At 39.2% G+C, this 19,656-nt stretch overlaps 1 protein-coding gene across 1 annotated transcript; it reads left to right on the plus strand.

The window, feature by feature from the left end:
- Nucleotides 1–445: 445 nt before the first annotated feature.
- Nucleotides 446–18,679, plus strand: LOC139964967 (uncharacterized). The gene is made up of 11 exons (XM_071967085.1): nucleotides 446–834; nucleotides 1,318–1,872; nucleotides 4,302–4,426; nucleotides 10,609–10,667; nucleotides 11,427–11,605; nucleotides 13,204–13,387; nucleotides 13,871–14,062; nucleotides 14,762–15,041; nucleotides 15,957–16,061; nucleotides 16,930–16,983; nucleotides 17,528–18,679. Exons 1-11 carry the CDS (start codon nucleotides 765–767, stop codon nucleotides 17,567–17,569), a joined length of 1,845 nt encoding a protein of 614 aa, XP_071823186.1. The 5' UTR covers nucleotides 446–764; the 3' UTR covers nucleotides 17,570–18,679.
- Nucleotides 18,680–19,656: the final 977 nt, after the last annotated feature.

The raw sequence follows: 19,656 nt of genomic DNA on the forward strand, positions 1-19,656 counted from the left end.
TATTGAATTTATAAAATCAATGACATTTGTTTGTTGTTTGTATATTTTTAGTACAAATTGTCATGTTTACGCACAAGTACGGTATATATACTGATGCACTGATATTTGTTATGCTACACATGAGTTACTCTTACCATAAGCATGTTTTCTTTTTCCCTTTTCTATTATTTATTTATTTATTAATCTTCACAGAGATTCGATGATACAATGTACATTGAGATACAGTTTTCTCATTTGTTTTGTATAATCGCTCCATCTACCGTGCATGCGGAAAGATTAAGAATTCGTTTGTTGACATTCGTTATGGACTTTGAGCTTTATCAATTTAGCGTACCGATGAATGGTAACTAGTTATTGTGTAATTACTGAATTGATTGTTTGCATTTCCTTCAACGTTGTCTGCATAAGAAAGGACTTTGCACTTCGGTGGGATGCCGCACCTACATACATTTACTACAGGTGTTAATCGACGGGCTTGCATGAAGGAAGTAATCCCCTAAGCTAGAAGAAGCCTCATCGTAGTTAACATTCATTCTCATTCACTCAGTCTTCATTTATGCTTGCATTTGAAAGAACGATTTTAGTAACTTGGAACAACTCACTTTTGCAATTCTAGGAAACAGGCCTGTTCTACGAGCATTCGTTACTCATTTAATGCGCATTTGTTTATACGACTTGACTTTATCACAGGAAAGATAAGACGACTTCATAGGTAGAGTCTTATACTTTACTGGCAAGGAACGTACACCTTTAGTATTTCAAACATGGCGTTTCTAATGTTAAGAGTTCTCCTTTTTGTGTGTATTCTGATTGTCAACCAACCTGCAGAGAGTGGTAAGTAAATATTCAAATATTCTTCCTTGCGAGACTAAATAGGCGAAGTCTTGAGTCAAAGATATAATGAATAGTCACTTATACCAATAGGCCTATGTTATTTATCCAAGCGGCAGTGCAGCAAACACTAAATCATGCCATACTAAATATCAACTGCAGTCAGTCATATCCACAAACCATTAGCAAATGGTCGAAACATTATGTAAAGAAAGGTTTAAAGTCAAGTTTATCTGCTGATATTGGGAATGCACGTTTGAAGGTCAAGAAGGAAACTTGTGGCATTACATCGAGGGTTAACATTTGCCCCGCCCCCAGCCACCGTGACTTAACATTCATTAGCACTCATGGGTTAACGTCATCCAATAGACCGTATTAGAGAACATGTGTAAAAATACTGTGGCTTTATGTAAACAATTTATCGTTACTGAGAATAGAACATGCATTGTTGTCATTTACAAAATTGTAAATTGTATTTCCACTTAGAGTCAATAAGTACTATAGGTATCACCGATACGACGGTGGTTACGTCAGAAATGGCTTCGACAGAACGAACTCCAATGACCACGGAGTCTTTAGATGGTACGCCTATGTCCACTGATGGGACCAAACTAACCACAGAAACGACAGACGGCAGCGCCACAGAGGCCAGACTAACCACAGAAATGACAGACGGCAGCGCTACAGAGGCCAGTTTAATGACATCAGTTGATCCTTCAGAGACTCTGGTTACTTCATACACCGATATCTTAACCGACTTCACCCACGTATCCAGTAACGCAACCACTACTGTGTATTCACCCGAAAAGAACACAGATGACTCCTTCACCACGTCTGCAGATGGTACTTCTACGATCACCTATAGAAGCAACTCAACCACAATAATGACAAATTCTACTGACTTAAAATTGATGACGTCAAATACGCACACTACTAAAGCTTCAACTGAAACGTTATCTGCTAGTGTACAAACACCTAGTAACACAGAACCCCAGTCACCTACTCCTGCTTATCCGAAAGAGACCTACCCGGATATTGAAGGTACATGTATTTGTTTTATTCATTTTATACATTATATGAATGATTGTTATTTACTGCGGAATGCTGCACACAGAGAGACCTACGATTCATCAGTTGGTGTAGCTATGAGCACGTGACAAACAAGAAACACTAGCCATTTATTATGTCATGGAAATAAGGTATGCATAATGAATAGGGGAACAAGAACGCAAATCTCTTTGCAAACACCCTTCATAAATATGTTCATTGGCTGCAATAGCACGTTTAAAATGTATACCCCTCATTTATTAACTCAAAGCAAAACAGTATTTCCTTTATCCACTTGAGGTTTGACCCCAGAATTGTAATTATGTGTTTTGATAATACTTACTTTGTGAAGGTTGCATGTCTATTCAAAATGTTTTGCTTGTATTAATGCACCAGACAGCAAAACTGCAGTTTGGTTTCGATGATGCTACATGAATAGTCTTATATGAATGTGACACACTAAGTCGTAGGGTATAGCCAAGATGAAATCTTCATGAATACTTTAATTCAAGAAGTACAGCAAAAATCATTCAAATAATGACAAGCAATATTCACATGCAGCTGATAATCGAGATGGAAACTGTTATTGCATTCAGCATACAGATTGATCTCTTCAAAAGACAACAGGCTTCTTCTCAGGCCTCGACAAATATGTTTAAAAGTACTCGCTATTTGGCGATCGTGACTAAAAAACTACTTGCCAAAACGCAAAATTCACTCGGCACTATGGTTGCTGTTCAAGTCTCCATAGTACAGATCTACAACATCAATACTTTCTATGAACAAAGGTTAGGCACTTAGGCAGATACATGGTACTACGTAATTGCACTTGGAAAATTATGTTTCTGTGCAGTACGAAATTTATACTTTTTTTCCACCAAAGTAAGCGATGAACAAAGTAAAACATGTGGCAGAGTTATAAATAAGCAGCAATGCCTATTGTCAAAAACAATTAAAAAAACAACACATCTGCAATAATACCTACGAAGATAGCTTTGCTTCTGTTACATTAGGGCTCCTCTGTATGGTACTAGGCAAACAGTAGGCAAACTATACAGTAGTCAGGTGTGCGCGAGTACTTAGCCTATACAGTACCTCACTGCTACTTTGAACCGCAATACTCTATTAGCGTGACTTCGTACATTTTCCCAATTATTTATCTTGCCATTAACTGCAGATTGATGCGCGAAATAATATCGCTATTACTGCATTCACTGCCTAATCAAAGTATCTTTTACGCACTGAAAATCTCAGGTTGAAAGGGCAGTAGCATCTATCTTCGAAAAAAATCCTAGCAGCAATAACAGCAAACTTGTCTCAAACTCCTTAAATTGTCGTACATTTTGCAAATTATGACTGATGGCATGTAGGAAAATGCCTTAAGAAATAATTTAGATGTTATGTCACCTTAAGTGTATTGTTATTCTGACTGGTATTCTCCACGTTTTTGTGTTAACGAACCCAATTTTACCCCACCGTTTCTGGCCTATACTACATAAAATTGCCCATAGGCCTGGCTAGGTTTGTTGTCCCACAATCATACACAAAATCTGCATTCGTGCAGTATAAGAGGAATCAAAGTTTAGATGGCCATTATGATTGAAAGGCACCGGCGTTCGAGACACATCTTCACAGCTTCGAGACAGCTTCGAGACACGAACTTTAAACTAGGACATCTCCCAAATGGACACAAGATATTTCTTAGCTTTTGAGAACATTTTTACAAATATCTCTGTCATATCAGCCAAAGATGATGGTTTGGTTTGTGTCCCCTTAAATAATGCCACAGTACCGCACTATGAGCTTGAGAATCAGATATATACAACACTAGTCTGCATAGCGAACACTTGAAAACGTATTTTCAGAGATTTCAAAGTATTCATCGGCCAATAAGCAATGGATCATTTGCCCAATTCTGCCTGCGTAACCATTACGAATACATTTTGACTAATATGCTGAGAAATGCTAGTGCACTAATAGCAGCGCCATGCATAAAGAAGGAAATACAAAGTCCCGTCACAGTCGTGATAAGTTACGTGTGTTCCCGCAATTATTTGAAAGAAATTAGGTGCTCAAAGTAACAATTTTAGAATTGTAAAAACTTTTTGGGAAAATGTATCACTTAGCTAGATTCCATTGTTCGCGTAGCTTCACAACGAATGTGGTAGATATGAAATCATGACATTATTTGTAGATTGCACAACCAATGAGAAGTGAGTGCAACAAGGGAGCACGTCACATGTTTGGATCTTTTTTTTAAACTTATTTTTGCACATTAACTCACAAAGTTTCAGTTCAGTCACTCACAGGGTGTGAGGTGGGCACCAATTTTTGTACCACTTTTGCCACAACTGTCGATAGAGTACAATATTTCATCCCAATACATTACATTTTGTACTTGGATTGTTTAAATTCCCTTCTAGGTCCTGGGGGAACTGTTTTCAGAGAAATTCAAGTTGAAGTGGCGGTCAACTACGAGTTATGTCAGCCGGATGATAAGAACACCGAAGAACACTGCGAGCAGTTAAAAGAAGACTTTAAAACATTTGTAAGTTGAAAAGCACGCAAATGCCAATGCCAATGGTCATTACATTATTATTATTTACCATCTCCCCGATCTCTAGTATTAGACACACCTGGAGCCAATTTTGTGTCACACGATGACCGATATTAGAGCAACGATATTGAAATATCTATTTGCAACAAAGAAATACAGTTACATCAACTCTTTATAACTTAAGGCCATTTTATGCATCCTTGACGATCGTGCACAAGCAATTGCTATAAACCCAGCTGCAAGGAAAGTACTAAAATGTGTCAAGTGCAATGTTTCTCTCCTTACGAGGGAATTGCACCACCTTTTAGGTATTCAGTAGAACTTTTAAATTATATGCAAAGTAATCAGGAGTACTTTTTAAGAAAAGTCACCCAGAAAAGAACTTGGGCACGAAAACGACTGATCCACTCTCAACCCCAGTGCCCTTGCATCAGGAATACTTTTTAAGAAAAGTCACACAAGGAAAGAACCTGGGCACGAAAACCAAACTACCGAACGACTGATCCGCTCTCAACCCCAGTGCCCTTGCATCGGGACTGTGACTGTGTTTAGAGCTGTAATACAACATTCTCTTGCATCATCTTCAGGGTATTTGTTCACATTAAAATATATCTAGACCTGACTGCGTAATTTTTTTCCTAGGAGGGTTAGGGGCAATTATCATATATAGGCGTATCCAAACCCTCGCGCATGCGTGTTACTCATAGACACGCGTTACTCATCGATCGCTGTAATACATGTGTGCCCGGGTGTACGTGGGCACTATGTAAACTTGTACAAAGCAATAGATCTCCGCTGTACAGTTTTACAAGTAATGCAGTTTGCTTTTTGGCCAAGGATTACCAAGTGAGAATTGAAGAAAATAACTGATGTGACGCGGGCTAAAGAAATACAAGTTAAAGCGCGATCAAATCGTCACTTCAATTATTAATTTTCTGGAGGTGTTATGGCTAATGTAGGGGACTTATAGTAATAAAATAAAAATTAAAAGAGTAATAAAACCATTAAATTAATGTCCGTCGCGCACATTGATGACGACGGATGAAATCCGTACATTGTGTCTAAAATCTGGGTGAGAGGATTACTATATTACATGGGCGTCAATCCAGGGGGGGACGGGGGGACACGTCCCCCCCCACATTTCGATGGATGGGGGAAACAATATCAAATGTCCCCCCCACACATTTGGAAAAAGAGTAGTGTCGTGGCTATATTTGGTGAGGGCTTACACATCTTAGGATTCATATCCTCGAATATCACTCAATGTTACTGAATGGAGAATTCCACCCAGATCTCGTGAGTTGGTACCCTGAGCTCTCCAACAATCTTAAGCTTAGTCTGCCTTTATTTCGAGGCCAGTTCCATTCTTCGTCGGTTGAAGGGTATAGACAAATATTCAAGTTGATGAATCCAGCGGTACGGGCTATGTTTGGTGAAGTCGAAGCTCTCTTGCGGTTGCTCCTCGTCTCCTCCGCCAGTTCGACGGAAGCCGAGAGATCTTTTAGTGCTTTGAGGCGTTTGAAGACAAGGCTACGGAGCACCATGACTCAACAGAGGCTGACTATGTGATCGTGTTCCATATTCACCGGGCAGGGACGTCGTTAGATGGGATGTGGGTGTGTCTCACCCCCAAGCCATGGTAAAACTGACGCTAGTTGGATAATTGGAGTGCGACAGTCGGAATTTCCGACTGCCGCACTCTAGTTTATCTAGGCCTTTTCATGTATCCCTGTGATTGTGCATGACCTAAATTTTTTTTAAAAATTTCGATCAAAATTGACCTTTAACCTGTCATATTTACCACGTTTTCCTTGCCACTTTGGGAAATTGTTTCTCGCGATTCTTATACTCCACCGTACAAAACTTCTTATGAATTTGAATACTACAAAAAAATGCCTAATATAACTACCGTCATAGGCGTAGGAGCCCAATTTGTTTTGTGGGGGGGGGGGGGGGGGGGGTTGTAACGACTTGCCCGAAAAATATAACCAAAATTTTTCAAGCGCTACGCGCGCATCACACATCATCTTCATGTGCATATCATACAGGCATGCATCGGTTTTTACATCGCATGCAAATAGCATACAATCATTTTCCGTCTTATTACCCTTCCGTATTGGTGATAATTGTTGGGTAATAATAATATCAGTATAACCACTGAAAAACACATTGCAAATTATCAAAAAAGCTATCAGCATATTGCCCGAATTTCACAAAAATATTTGGTTGGAGTGGGGGGGGGGCCAATAAGTTTTTGAAATGAGTGCCAGTGGGTACAAATGTATCGCAACAAGTTCGTAACAGAAGTGCAGTCGCGAAAGATTGGGGTTTCTGACTGACACTGACCGTATCGTTGACGAGTAGCAGGAGGGTGGGGGGTACAAAGCAGCAGTTGGAATTTTCTGGCTTCAAAACCGATTTTCAGCCACTACACCCCCCCCCCCCCCCAATCATCAGGCCTTAGCTACGTCCCTGGGTACATGGTGGTTACATAGTACGCTCCGACCAGAATTCACCCGATAACCAGATGCAAATCCACCTAGCAACCGAGGTAACTTGCTTGAGGACTCCAACGAACAACCACTGATTTATTTTCATGCCTTCATCACTTTAGCCACCACTCACATGGGACCTATTCTAAGTCTGACGATACATGCGCATGTGTGAGGTCCTGAAAACATAATAAAAGTTGTTTGTCTTGCTATCCTTGTTTTCAAATTTCATGTAAATGTATTCTCGTAGACCTAGCAACCTGGCAAATTTGCGCTAAGCTCGCTATACGAACTCGGATATGGGCTGTGCCTTATTAGTTAGTTATTTAAATTATTAATAATGGCGTATGAGGAAATGCACCATTTTGTGGTATGACTCCCAGGACAGAAAGTCGAGAAACTCACAGGCAGTCGCGGCGGATAGCTTCCTTCGCCTATATGTCCGGGGAAATTTTGGGACATCGTTCCTATAGACCAGGGGTGGGCAACCTGCGGGCCACATGCGGCCCGCCAGTGATTTTTTTGCGGCCCGTGAGATGTCTCAAGAAAAAATCAATCTATTTTGCATCATCACCAAAAACGGGCTAGCTGCTTAGAATTTATCTGCACTTATGATGCTGTCAGGTTGGTCTATTATCACCATTAATTATCAACAGGACTGTATTGACATTATGGTTTTGTGAATACAGATTAAGTACACACACCACGTCCTCGGAATCAAAAGTTTGAAATCAGCAGCAGGCCGTTGGTTAGGTGCGGCCCTGTCAATCTTTCACTCCTAAAATCTGGCCCATTCATTCAAAAGGTTGTCCACCCCTGCAATGGGCCTATATCTGAGGCCCTGGGGTCAGTGGCGTCGTGCCCCTTGGGGCCCGGGGGGCACAGCCCCCCCCCCCCCCCCAAAAAATCAAAGGTGTCATAAAATTTTGTCATAATTTAAAAAAAAAGTGTTTTCGAAATCGAAAAGTAGACTAAATATTCAATTGCTCTTTGTTGGTCGTTGCGGATTTTCCACACACCTCAAAGACGACATATCGGGATTAGTAATGCCATTACCTTTGAATATGTTTGTCCTAAGCTCGCGTTTGATACAGTCTCAATTAACATGGAAAATAATCACTTAGTTATCGCGCGTTTTACCTTAGGTTTCGCTACTTTCACTTTTTCTGCCCATGTTTTCAAACGGCATGGCTTTTTCTTCACCCAGTCACCACTTCTCACGGGCATGGGCGGCAAGGGTGGCGGAACCGGGGGGCACAGGGGGCACGTGCCCCCACTTTTCCCCAGGTTAAAAATGTGCCCATTTTCTACATAAAAATTGAGGTGTCTCAAGTTAGCAAGAGGCCAGGGAACCAGAATGAACACTCGGGAAGGGCCTTTTTCCGGCCATCTGAGGGGTAAAATTTTCTACTACGCTCCGCGCCAACTGATGGTGGCGCTCCGCTCAGATAGTCGTGCATACAACTTTGCAACTCCTGGCTACGCCTCTGACTCTTAGTGAATTTCTGTGGGTCAAACTCAAAGCTATTTCGAATGAAACAAATTTGTTAAGATATTAACAAGAAATAAACTCTAATTCGGAAGATTCCTACATAAGCAATTAGCATGATTTCGCCTCATTTTGCCTCAAAAGAAAACTTGTTCCTTGTTTCCCAATTTGCACATTGGATATTGCAGTGCTAGTATGCATATTGTCCTTGAGGGGGGGGGGGGGCGTTGATGGAGTGATGTGTGTACACAAATAAGATAATACAATAAGAGTTGTAAAGGGTACTAAATATAAGGCTGCATCAGTCCAATCGAATTGCTGCAAAGTGCCCTTTGATGTCGGTGCCCCCCCCCCCCCGATTAAAAGTGCTTCCGCCGCCCTTGATGGGCGGTGATCATGGATCAGCCAACACGAAAATGTTTCGATATCTTCAATGTTGGGCGCTTCTGGGAGACGAGGAATTGGTAAACTTAGGAATAAATAGCGATCACTTCCTTCGAGAATATTTCCCAAAATAAAAAATTGCCGGAAATTTATATCAATTTTAGGGGTGTTGCTTTCTGCCATAATGCACGGGAAGTTCCGTTTCCTGCAATCTGAGGGGTCTGCCAGAAGAAAAATTTTCTTGTACGCTGCGCGCCAACCGATGGTGGCGCTCCGCTTAGATAGTACTTACGGCCGGAATACTCGAATCGATTCCGTCCCCCCCCCCACGTTTCAAATCGGATTGACGCCCCTGCTATATTATATGCAATTGTATCGAGTAACTTGACCTCTAATCTAGGGCAAGATTCCAGCTGAAGATTGGCGCAAGGATTGTCAGTCGAACAGGTCTAACACGCATGCGCGAGGGCCTGGATACGCCTATATATGATAATTGCCCCTAACCCTCCTAGGAAAAAAAATTACGCGACCTGACTTGATCATGAACACAACAGTACGCAGCTACTGACACATTACCTAGGGTTCAATTAACAAACCAATATGACTAGTTCTGCGAATATACATTACATTCCCAAGCGTCTACAACCTTAGAAAAAAAAGTTCCTATAGTCAAAAATTCCAGACGTATTTTTCAAATCATCCAACTTGCTACAAGACTTTTATGCATCTGAAGCAATTTTTATCTATGACAATGTAGGCAACAAGAATAAGAGGGGAGAGGTAAGGGAAAAGGAGAGGGAGGGCAATGGATGGGGGACGTGAAGGTCAAGGTACGAAAGGTTTTCTTGGAAGGGGGGGTAAAGAGAGGTTGGACCTGGGAGAATCGTGCTCCAGTGCCTATGGTGTACATGTCTGGAAGTTTTGATCCGATTAACACGGTAAGGTGCAACATGCTTTGATAACATCATAACATGCATAAAACCATGAATTAATTGCACTGAGTGTATGCGACAGCTTCTTTGCTAAAAGATACCAGTTTCTATTTTGTTTTTTTCTTTATACCGTATATTTTATACCACTTATGAGCAAAGAAACCTAATAAAATTAATGTGTAATATTTTGGACATGATAGCCTTAGTTGCCGAGGAAACTGAAGACTGTCGATACTCAAAAAAATCTATTCACTTCTAGAAGTGAATGACTATGCCCTTTCTGGCAACTAATTCACCTTTACTGCACTAGAGTTTTATGCTGAACGTTCATCGTTATTTGACTACCTATATATCATTTTCATAGCAGCCGCTTTCATTCGAAGAGAAATCTTTTCGCCATCACACATTACAACTGAAAATACTTAATAATGGAAACGAAGTCATTAACTAATGAGACAAACGATACGAACATATTGAACAAAAGATTTCTGCCATAGACATAATACAGACAGTGGCGTACCCATTAACTTAAGGGCCCGGGCCATGATTTGATGGGGCCCAAAGCGATTAAAGGAGCAATTGTTAGACTGCACTAGCTAATGAGATTCGATTCCCACATCTTGATGATATTAAACCTGACAGTTTTGAACGCAGTGTGTGTTGCATGTGTGCACCGTTTATTTATATATACGCTCGGGCACACATGACTCCGGGTCCCGGGGATTGGCCCCTCTCAATCCCCGGGAATTACGCCTTGGGTTAATCTTATAAGTGAAATATGAAGGGTAACTAGGTCATGTGAACGATTTAATGTGACTCTTACTACAGAAATAAGTTATAAGTAATGATCTTGCTGTTGTTGTTTTTTTCATACAGGCTGAAACGAAGTATAAGGATGTTAGCGGATTCTTTAACGTGGATGTTATTGAACTACGGTAATTGTATCATTGTATTTAATCATCTACAATGGTAGCTATTAGTTACCTTCATGGACTTTAGATCGTTAGTTGACTCGTGTAGGATTCATGTAGGTCTTGCCTTCATATGCAATCGGATATGTTGAGTATAAGCTTCTGTAAACCAGGTGCAAGCGTATATGGTAGGCCATGCGGGAAATATTTGCTGATTTAATGTTTGTACGAATTAAAATTATTAGCGGTATTATTCTATTTAAAACCGGCATATGAAGCTGCATGGTGATTGGCTGAGAATTAATGCCGGTATATTAAATAGAATTAACACCGGTAATAATTTTAATTCGTACGGACATTAAATCAGCAATTATTTTCCGTATGGCTTACCATAAGCGTGTGAGATGGGATAGGTACATGGGATTTTCTTACCGTGCTTCACTTAGTACAAATCATTTATATGAGAAGGGTGTACTCACCTCACCCTTTGATAGGAATCACATGATTTCAAATGTGCCAACAACAAACGAGTGGTTTGATTGCTCAATGGGGCCAGAGATATGATCTTAGGTGCTGGAGCGTGGCACAAGTTTCTTTCTACTGAGATACAGGTCCTCCATATCCTCCAATGTTAAGACGGGCTAGGGAGTTAGAAACCTTGATTACGTCAGTGTTCTCAATGTTCATCAATAGAGTAACCAACGGATTAGGGTTGGTGGTTGGAGAGAGGGCGGTGGCAACTTATAAGTTACGGAAGATGTTATTTTACTCTTTATTTCACAGAGCTGGCAGTGTTGTTATAATACATAGGGTATTTTATACATATAACGACATGATACCGTCTGATAGGGTATTGTCACCATCTGAAATTTACGACAAGACTTTGGGTCCATCCGTTAATGACAAAGAAACAGTTGAAGATTTCAGTTTTACGGAGTGTTCTGATTGTGAAGATCCGACAGGTATTGCAAACAATTTATACGTAAAACTTATATTAGAGCCTACTAAATTAATCTCTTGTGCATGTACTACTCGGAAGACGATTGGGACAATTAATCTATTTTTGTCTACCATTCATGAACATCTATTATTATTGATGATGATTATTATTGATTGATGATTATTGATGATGATGTTGCATCTGTATAGATTGACTAAAAATATGTAGAACGCTTATTTTCCTCCGCCAAAGGTTATGAACTCTTCGTTTGCTGAATACATGAGTTCCACAATTGTGCATTTTACAAAAGCTTCCATTAACCAATCAATACATCAATGCTTTGAACAAAAGCTTTTTTTTAGATGGCGATTAGTTACCGTGTTGACATTAATGTGTAGAACCACAACATGTATCTCAAGGTGTTCAGTATGCCTTACAAAGGTATCACACACACACACAGTATAGCAGACTAAACTCTAACAGTTGGTATAACTGAAGTGAATGAGCAGAAATGAGGTCGAGTACCGATTAATGCGATGTATTTTATCATACTCTATAAAGTTGATGTAACCGGCAATGGCGCATGTGCATATTGCTTTGTGTTGTATTGTGTACATGTATGAAAGCTGCGATAATACAGGATTTGTTTGTGCAAAACACCAGGAGCAGTATGAATCTCAGGGTTTACATATTAGCAAATGCAAAATTCAATAGTCTAAACTAGTTAATATCCGCCATCATGCCTTAGTCGTATACAGCTCAAATTATTCAGTGTTGTCAGACGAACATTGGTTCGGTGTAAGTGTACATACTATTTAGAGAAACGATCGTAAGGTGGGATATTCTTTGGATGATGCAAAATAACTTGAAATATAAAACACTTCTATGACATGAGTATAGATTCTTTCCAATTTTTGACTGAGCTAAAAAATTTAAAGGTGTACAAATATGCGTGATTTAAGTTCCGACTCTCTTATATTTCTAAACATTTAGGCGGATCAGGGGCGTAGCCAGGTTTAGGGTGTGAGGGGGGGGGGGCAGAGTCAATTTTCTTACCCCATTTTCATGCTCATAGCGGTGGATCGCCGTCCTGTGTAAGGGTATATATTTTGAGGTAAACGTTCATTACATTCTCTTTAGTAGCCCCCCCCCCCCCCTCCCCCATGATCGGCTCCATCCCCCAGTTCGAATACATCGAGTACCGTCGCCCATCGTGTCCCCAACGATTTCTGTGGGGCAGTCCGCTACCCCTACACCCCCATCCCCATCCACTGGCTACGCCACTGAGGCGGATTAAAATAAAGAACTCACTATTTCAGAGAGGAAAGGCTATTAGCATAGCAATGCTCATTCTTTGAATATGATCGGCCGTTGTTTGACTTTCTGACATATAATTTTGGTCATTGTTTGACATTCTGAGGTATAATTTCAGGCAAGCTATACTCTTGAAAAAATGAGTTTTTACAGCACTAAAAAACATGGCAGACACTCGTCGTTTTTAAATCAATTCTTCTTTGGAAAGATACTTAACAGTATAATTTAAATCGGAATATTTTTGCTACATAATGCAATAAACGCCTATGGACATGACTTGCTGTATTCTTGTATGCTCTTCATTAGACCAAACTGACTTCTGTGAAATGAATAAGTATGGTGTCACTTGCGAAGAAGAAGGCTTTGAAGCTTCATGTGACAACAATGTGTGGGTGTGCCAATCACCGTGTGCTAAAACAGAAGACAGGTACTGTTCTGTGGAAAGCGCTGTCTGTAAACAAGGCTCGCCAGAGGTACTTCCAACATGCAGGTGAGGTTTCACGAGGTTTATTTAATGTTAGCTGCAGTTTATATGAATTGTTTCATCGTCTTACGTATAAGCGACCGCGACATTGGCAAAGAATTATTAACCAATACTCAATCACAGGGCCGAATTTTGTGGCTGTTTTTTTTTTTGTAATGTATTTTCATTTAGAGGATATTGTCAATACTGATTCATTCTTTATGAAGAAAACTCTAAACTTAATATTGCATTAGTGTAATCATCAATGTATACGGGAGTTGGTGAATTTGTGTTGGCAGATGATCGGCTCTGGGGTTGTAAAATAGCGCAGGTCCTATGTTCCAGTTAAGAGCAATAACCATTCGGAGATTATTGAACATGTGCACGATGTCATTGATAAAGCAAATGACTGGAGAACAATATCGGCCTTTGAAGCTACGAAGACATACCTACGAAAACAATTAATGAAGCTTCTTTACCACGAAGAATATATATTTTTTATATTCGCAGTTGTACGCAGACAGAGAAAGGTTGGTACATAGGAGCACGATGCCAGATGTATGTCGACCGTCTGGGCTTGATCATTGGAACATCCATTGGGAGCGGAATGATAATCTTACTAATAACCATCCTGACTGTTTGTTTATGTCGAGTTAAGAAAGAACTCAACCAGAGCAGGAAATTGCCTTATGAGAAAACTACGTACGTTCCCTCGTTTATAGTACTGTTGCTGATACAGCTTACATTTCTTAGTATACGTGGTTTAGTGCACCAAGCTTTCCTTCATCGTTTTGAAAATCTGCCAATATAATATTGAACATTATATTGCACAATCAATACACCACCGTAGTTTCGTGCATTAACGTTATATTAACATAAGTATTATGATTATGACGATGAATATTCAAATCATTCAAAACTAATACCGTCTGCGATTGTTGATATACCATCAAACTTTGGTGTTTTGTGCTGGCGAAACATAGCCATTTTAATGTTTAAGGCTCATCACTCAATACATTGCTGAACCAGTCTAGTAAACATATACCTCTATATCAGCTCATAAGAAGCCAATAAAAGTCCGACTCAAACCGTTAAGTCTTTGTGACCACCTACAATGTCCAATGTCAGTATTGCACAGCTGCATAAGCATTATATTGGCGTTTATATATCATGGAAGGAATCGACGTCATCTTCAACGTGGTCTTTAGTATGCGAGTTATTTAACGTATTACAGTTGAATAATTTGTAAGACGAAATGATATCAGCTTAAATGTTTTATTGCACTGCATTACATGTATAGACATAGGCTATCAAAGTCATGTGTGATATCATTCGCTAACGTAACACATATATCAAGTAGTTCTAGGAACAATGAAAGCAAACTTTTTCATTTTCTTATAGTGAGGCTTTCTTGTTGGGACAGAATGATCTTGAACTCGACCAACTTGACAACACGGAAATGGACGACTTTGAAAATAAAGCTTTCAGTACTGAAGTTCAGCCGGGAGAACTGGATGACAACTTCAGGCCAAAAAGTGGTCGACACGTTAGTAACCCAGAATTGGAGCAAGTTCTACAAGCAAGGCAGACTGACAACAATAGAAACAGTCAAAATAACCAATTTTGGGGAAATTTGGCGAATGACGTAATCAAAGATTCTCACGGAAATACTCCAATGTCAGTAAGTAACGCTCTTCATTCAAAGAACACTTCGGTAAGACTTCGATTGTGTAAAGACCATGCATATCACTAGCAAACTTCATTATAAATCCACGTTTTATTTCTATAAATTTAAAGAAGTTGGTTACAAAACCCAATTTTTTTACATATATATTTCACGGCTTCATCTAAAAGTGGTAATTCTGTGTATATTGTTAGTTTCATAAGCACCAGGGGTTCACTCTGTACAATAGAACACGCCCGTAATATGCTCTCGTTGACAATATATATATATATATATATATATATATATATATATATATATATATATATATATATATCTTCCTTACCGGTTTCGAACCTCTGGACATACAATCAGCGTCCATAGCCTAGTGGTTAGGGTGTCCGCGTACAGAGCGGGAGGCCCGTGGTTCGAATCCCGGTGGAGGCTGAAAGTTTTTTCACTGTTCTTGATTTTCCAACTCATTACGATTTTCATTTATATATATATATATATATATATATATACATATATATATACAATATGTATTAGTTAGCATTATATTGGTCTTCATTTATTAGTTTTAGAACAAGAGATACCCACTCTTTACCTTGTAGTATTTCATTAGGTACTGCAGTGGCGTAGCCAGAGGTGCTGAGCCAGGGCAAAGTGCCCCCCCCCCCCCCACATACATTATTGGGCACCAATTTTGCATCTAAGCCCTTTCCAAAAAAAAACAATTTCAAAAGGGGAAGGGGCCCCTATATCCCTCCCCGGGACGGCGTTCCACCGCTATGTGCATGAAAGTGGGGACATAAAATTTACTACCCCCCCCCCGTCTCACACTACCCAAAAACCAGGCTAAGCCCCCTGCGGTACTGCTAACAAACATTCTCTTGCAAGTTATCATTCGCTCCGGTATCTTTTAATTACCAGCAAAATCAGCTGCAAAGTCAGAGTAAAGGATATTCAGACGGAAGAGAATCAAAGACAAACGGAGCTAGTCGATACGGAAAGAATATTCAACCATCAACACTGCCCGTAAGTAAGATCATTTCATATGTGAAGGCCGAATATCTTACATGATAACATGCAACTTGTATAGGCAGTCTAAATCTGTCAAATTATGCGAGAAAGGTAAGTTGGCGAATCATAATTAATACCGCCAAATACATGGAACACTTTAAATTTACTATCATCTGCAATTTTGACAATTAAAAGAGGGCAACTTAATCATCACTATTGGTCTTTGAGATGGAGACACTTGTTATGAGCAACCTCTCCACCAGCTACGGAAACCCATTCCTTTGGGGGATATATCACCTTTTTGATCATTCTTCACCCATGGCTGAACTATGGCGTCATCGAGATACTTGTACTTCAAATTTAAATGCTTTTCTCTTTGTTTATAACGTTGTTTAGTTTCTGTATATGGAGATTCTTGCAAATGAACAAAAAGTAATGATACTAAAGTTAACATACCTTGACATTAGATACGATTTTCAGTGTCAACAAACATGAAAAGAGAAAGTTAAAGGTTTCAGCTCCTAGTATTACTGCGACATCACATCGACAAAATGGCAGCTGACTGAACCAAACAAGCGAAGCACCAGTTTTTTTAGATTCTTGTAGTATATGTGTCACATAGAGTAAAGTTAATACGAGGGTTGAATTTGCTCTTGCTTTAAATATTGTTACCAGCCATCAAGTAATATTACATCAATAATGCTCTAGTAAAGTAAACCTATATCCAATTGGAGTAACTGTGTCATACACTTATTACATGTCTGTCCCTTCATAATCGCCTCCGAAATTCCACTAACATTGTGTATATTCTTGAATTATTGGAAGAGTTCGTCAGCTTTCAAAGTATGTTATTCGTTTTCAACTTTCAACTTTTCTTGTATAGCCTTCTGAATCGGAGATTGCGTCAAGCGAGCCCTTCAGCAATCGCTACTCAAAGGTATAAAAGACACTACGTTTATGTTTTAGTTTTGTAAGACCAATTTACTTCAAATAAGATCTCTGTGTAAAGCAAATTGCCCAAAACATGATAAACCAAAATGATACTAGTTATTACACCAAACAGTTTGTCATACTCACACTAAAAACGTTCATTGTGAATCCGCAATGGTGTTTTCTTTATTCTTCTTTCTTTCAAATTGCCTTACTTCGTCTAAGCTTCGAGTTCATTGAATCTTTCCTATGCAGTGGCTGCTTTAATTACCAGCATGATATAACTCATTTGTACTGTCACCAAGTAAACACGTTTGGTCATTTAAAAGTCAACCACGTGACTCGTGAAATGTATTTGATTTATCCCTCTCTGGGCAATTTTATTTTAAATTCCTTTGTTCGGGAAACTCTAGACAATATTGGTTTGAGGAATAAACCAAAAAGTGTAGTCGGAAAATTGTCCAGATTGGACGGACTTACCGTACTAGCTAAGGAAAAGCAATTCATTTAAATAATAAATATTCTTACGTTTTGTTATTTCTCTGATACAGATTTTGCGAGCTGACTACGGGGGTCTTAATAATAATCATTAATATGTGTATGCGCAGAGTTGTCGAATGCTTCCAACACAAACGAACTGAAGAAGAATGTCTAGATGAGACTGCCAGAATGATTTTGAGAGCAAAAGATGAACAGCACGAGTTGTATTGGTTCAAAAAACTATGCAAACAAACATTAATGATTTACAAATTACTCGCGTTAATACTTTCGTTTATGTATATATAACCTAATTATAAAAGTACTAATTGCCAACTATTTTAGGCACAAATTGAAATCTTTATTAAAACAACGGTGGTTTCCTTTAATCTCTGAATTCTGGCAAATTTCACACCTTTCGAGTACTTCCCAACCCATAGAGGATTTCACCAATGTACGTTAATGAATACGTGATGCACAAATGAACGTGATATTTAACCGGTCAGACACTATTTTATCAGTGTAAACTAATTATATGCAAACATGAAAGGTAAGAAAAACATGTGTTCATTATTTGAACTATTTTTTATTTTACAATTTAATCAATGAACTGTACATTTTCATGTAATTTTAGTACCGATAACATCGCAACCTAAGAAAAAGAAGATTTGTGATCGTGAAGTAATCACCAAGCTAAAGACAACCTGATAACCTTTATCAGTTAACCTATCTCCCCGAAATAACCTGATCCAGAGTTATTACCTCATCGCTACTATTGTTTGGTTGAGGTTGAAATTGGTTGGAGTTGAATGAATAGAGGGTGTATTTTGAACCTGCTGTTCTGTAGCCCACAATCGATTGTTCATGAAGGGTTTTTGCACTAAGATATGCTCACTTGTTTAAATATTTTTGTATAAACTTTAATATTGCCAAACATGTTCGAGGCAGTAATATAATATTTTATTAAAGTTGCATTCGATTACAAGTCGTCATTCACTCGCCAAATCGGTATAGCACGGTCATTATAAGTCTTCATAATACTTCAACGTTACCTGGTGGAGGGTTTGTCAAATCATAGCGCAAGGAATTCAATCCCAGCCGTGCCTCGTTTTGTTTTCTTACATTCATAGTATTTTGTACATTCGATTCTTTGTTGTAACTGTTATTTTCCATGCTTTCAATATGTGTTTGTCTATAGAATGATTGAATACAAAGAAAATAATCAACCATTTTGCCAAAGGAATTTGACGGATTTCTTGGCTGGCTTCAGTTTGTTTTAATGAATAGTTCACAGAATGAGATTAATGGCATTTTTGGTTTCGTTGATAATCGTTAACCTATGTAGCCATGCTACAGGACTTGGACATAGCAAGCAGGAAAAGAGGACTGAAAATGAATATAAAGAAAACCAAAGTAATGGCAGACCAATCAGTTAAACACAAACCAATCATCATTAATGGAACAGAATTGGAACATGTATCTGAAAACATTTACCTGGGACAAAGGTTCACTCTCACCGAAAGGAATCAAGATAATGAAATAAGGAGGAGGATCAAAGCAGGGTGGCAAGCATTTGGCAAGTACAGCCACATCATGAAGGGCAATCTACCATTATGCTTAACAAGGAAAGTGTATGACCAATGCATCCTCCCATCAATGACATATGCATCAGAAACATGGACACTAACAATTAAAATGGAAAGAAAATTAGCAGCCGCACAACATAACATGGAGAGGAGTATGCTTAACATAACATACAAAGATCACAAAACCAATAGATGGATAAGGGAACAGACAAAGGTACAGGATATAATGGAAGTAATCAAACATCGTAAATGGACATGGGCCGGCCATGTCACTAGAAGGGGAGATGGAAGATGGAGCACGCTAACCACTGTATGGACACCGCTTGACGGGAAAAGGAACAGAGGTAGGCAAAGAAAGAGATACTTTTTAAGAAAAAGTCACCCAGGAAAGAACCTGGGCACGAAAACCAAACTACCAAAGAGATGGAGAGATGAAATACAGAAATTCTGGAACGAAACCAATTGGTACACACATGCAAGGGAGAGAGAGAGAGTTGGAGATATCATGCTGAGGCCTTCATCCAGCAGTGGATCGACAACGGCTGAAGAAGAATGTAGTCATGCAGCCGAAAGAGTGTGTGAATATGTGTTTGCGTGTGGGCATTGGCGTACCCAGC

This window comes from Apostichopus japonicus, chromosome 23, assembly GCF_037975245.1.
Source record: "Apostichopus japonicus isolate 1M-3 chromosome 23, ASM3797524v1, whole genome shotgun sequence".
NCBI classification, from domain to species: Eukaryota; Metazoa; Echinodermata; class Holothuroidea; order Aspidochirotida; family Stichopodidae; genus Apostichopus; species Apostichopus japonicus.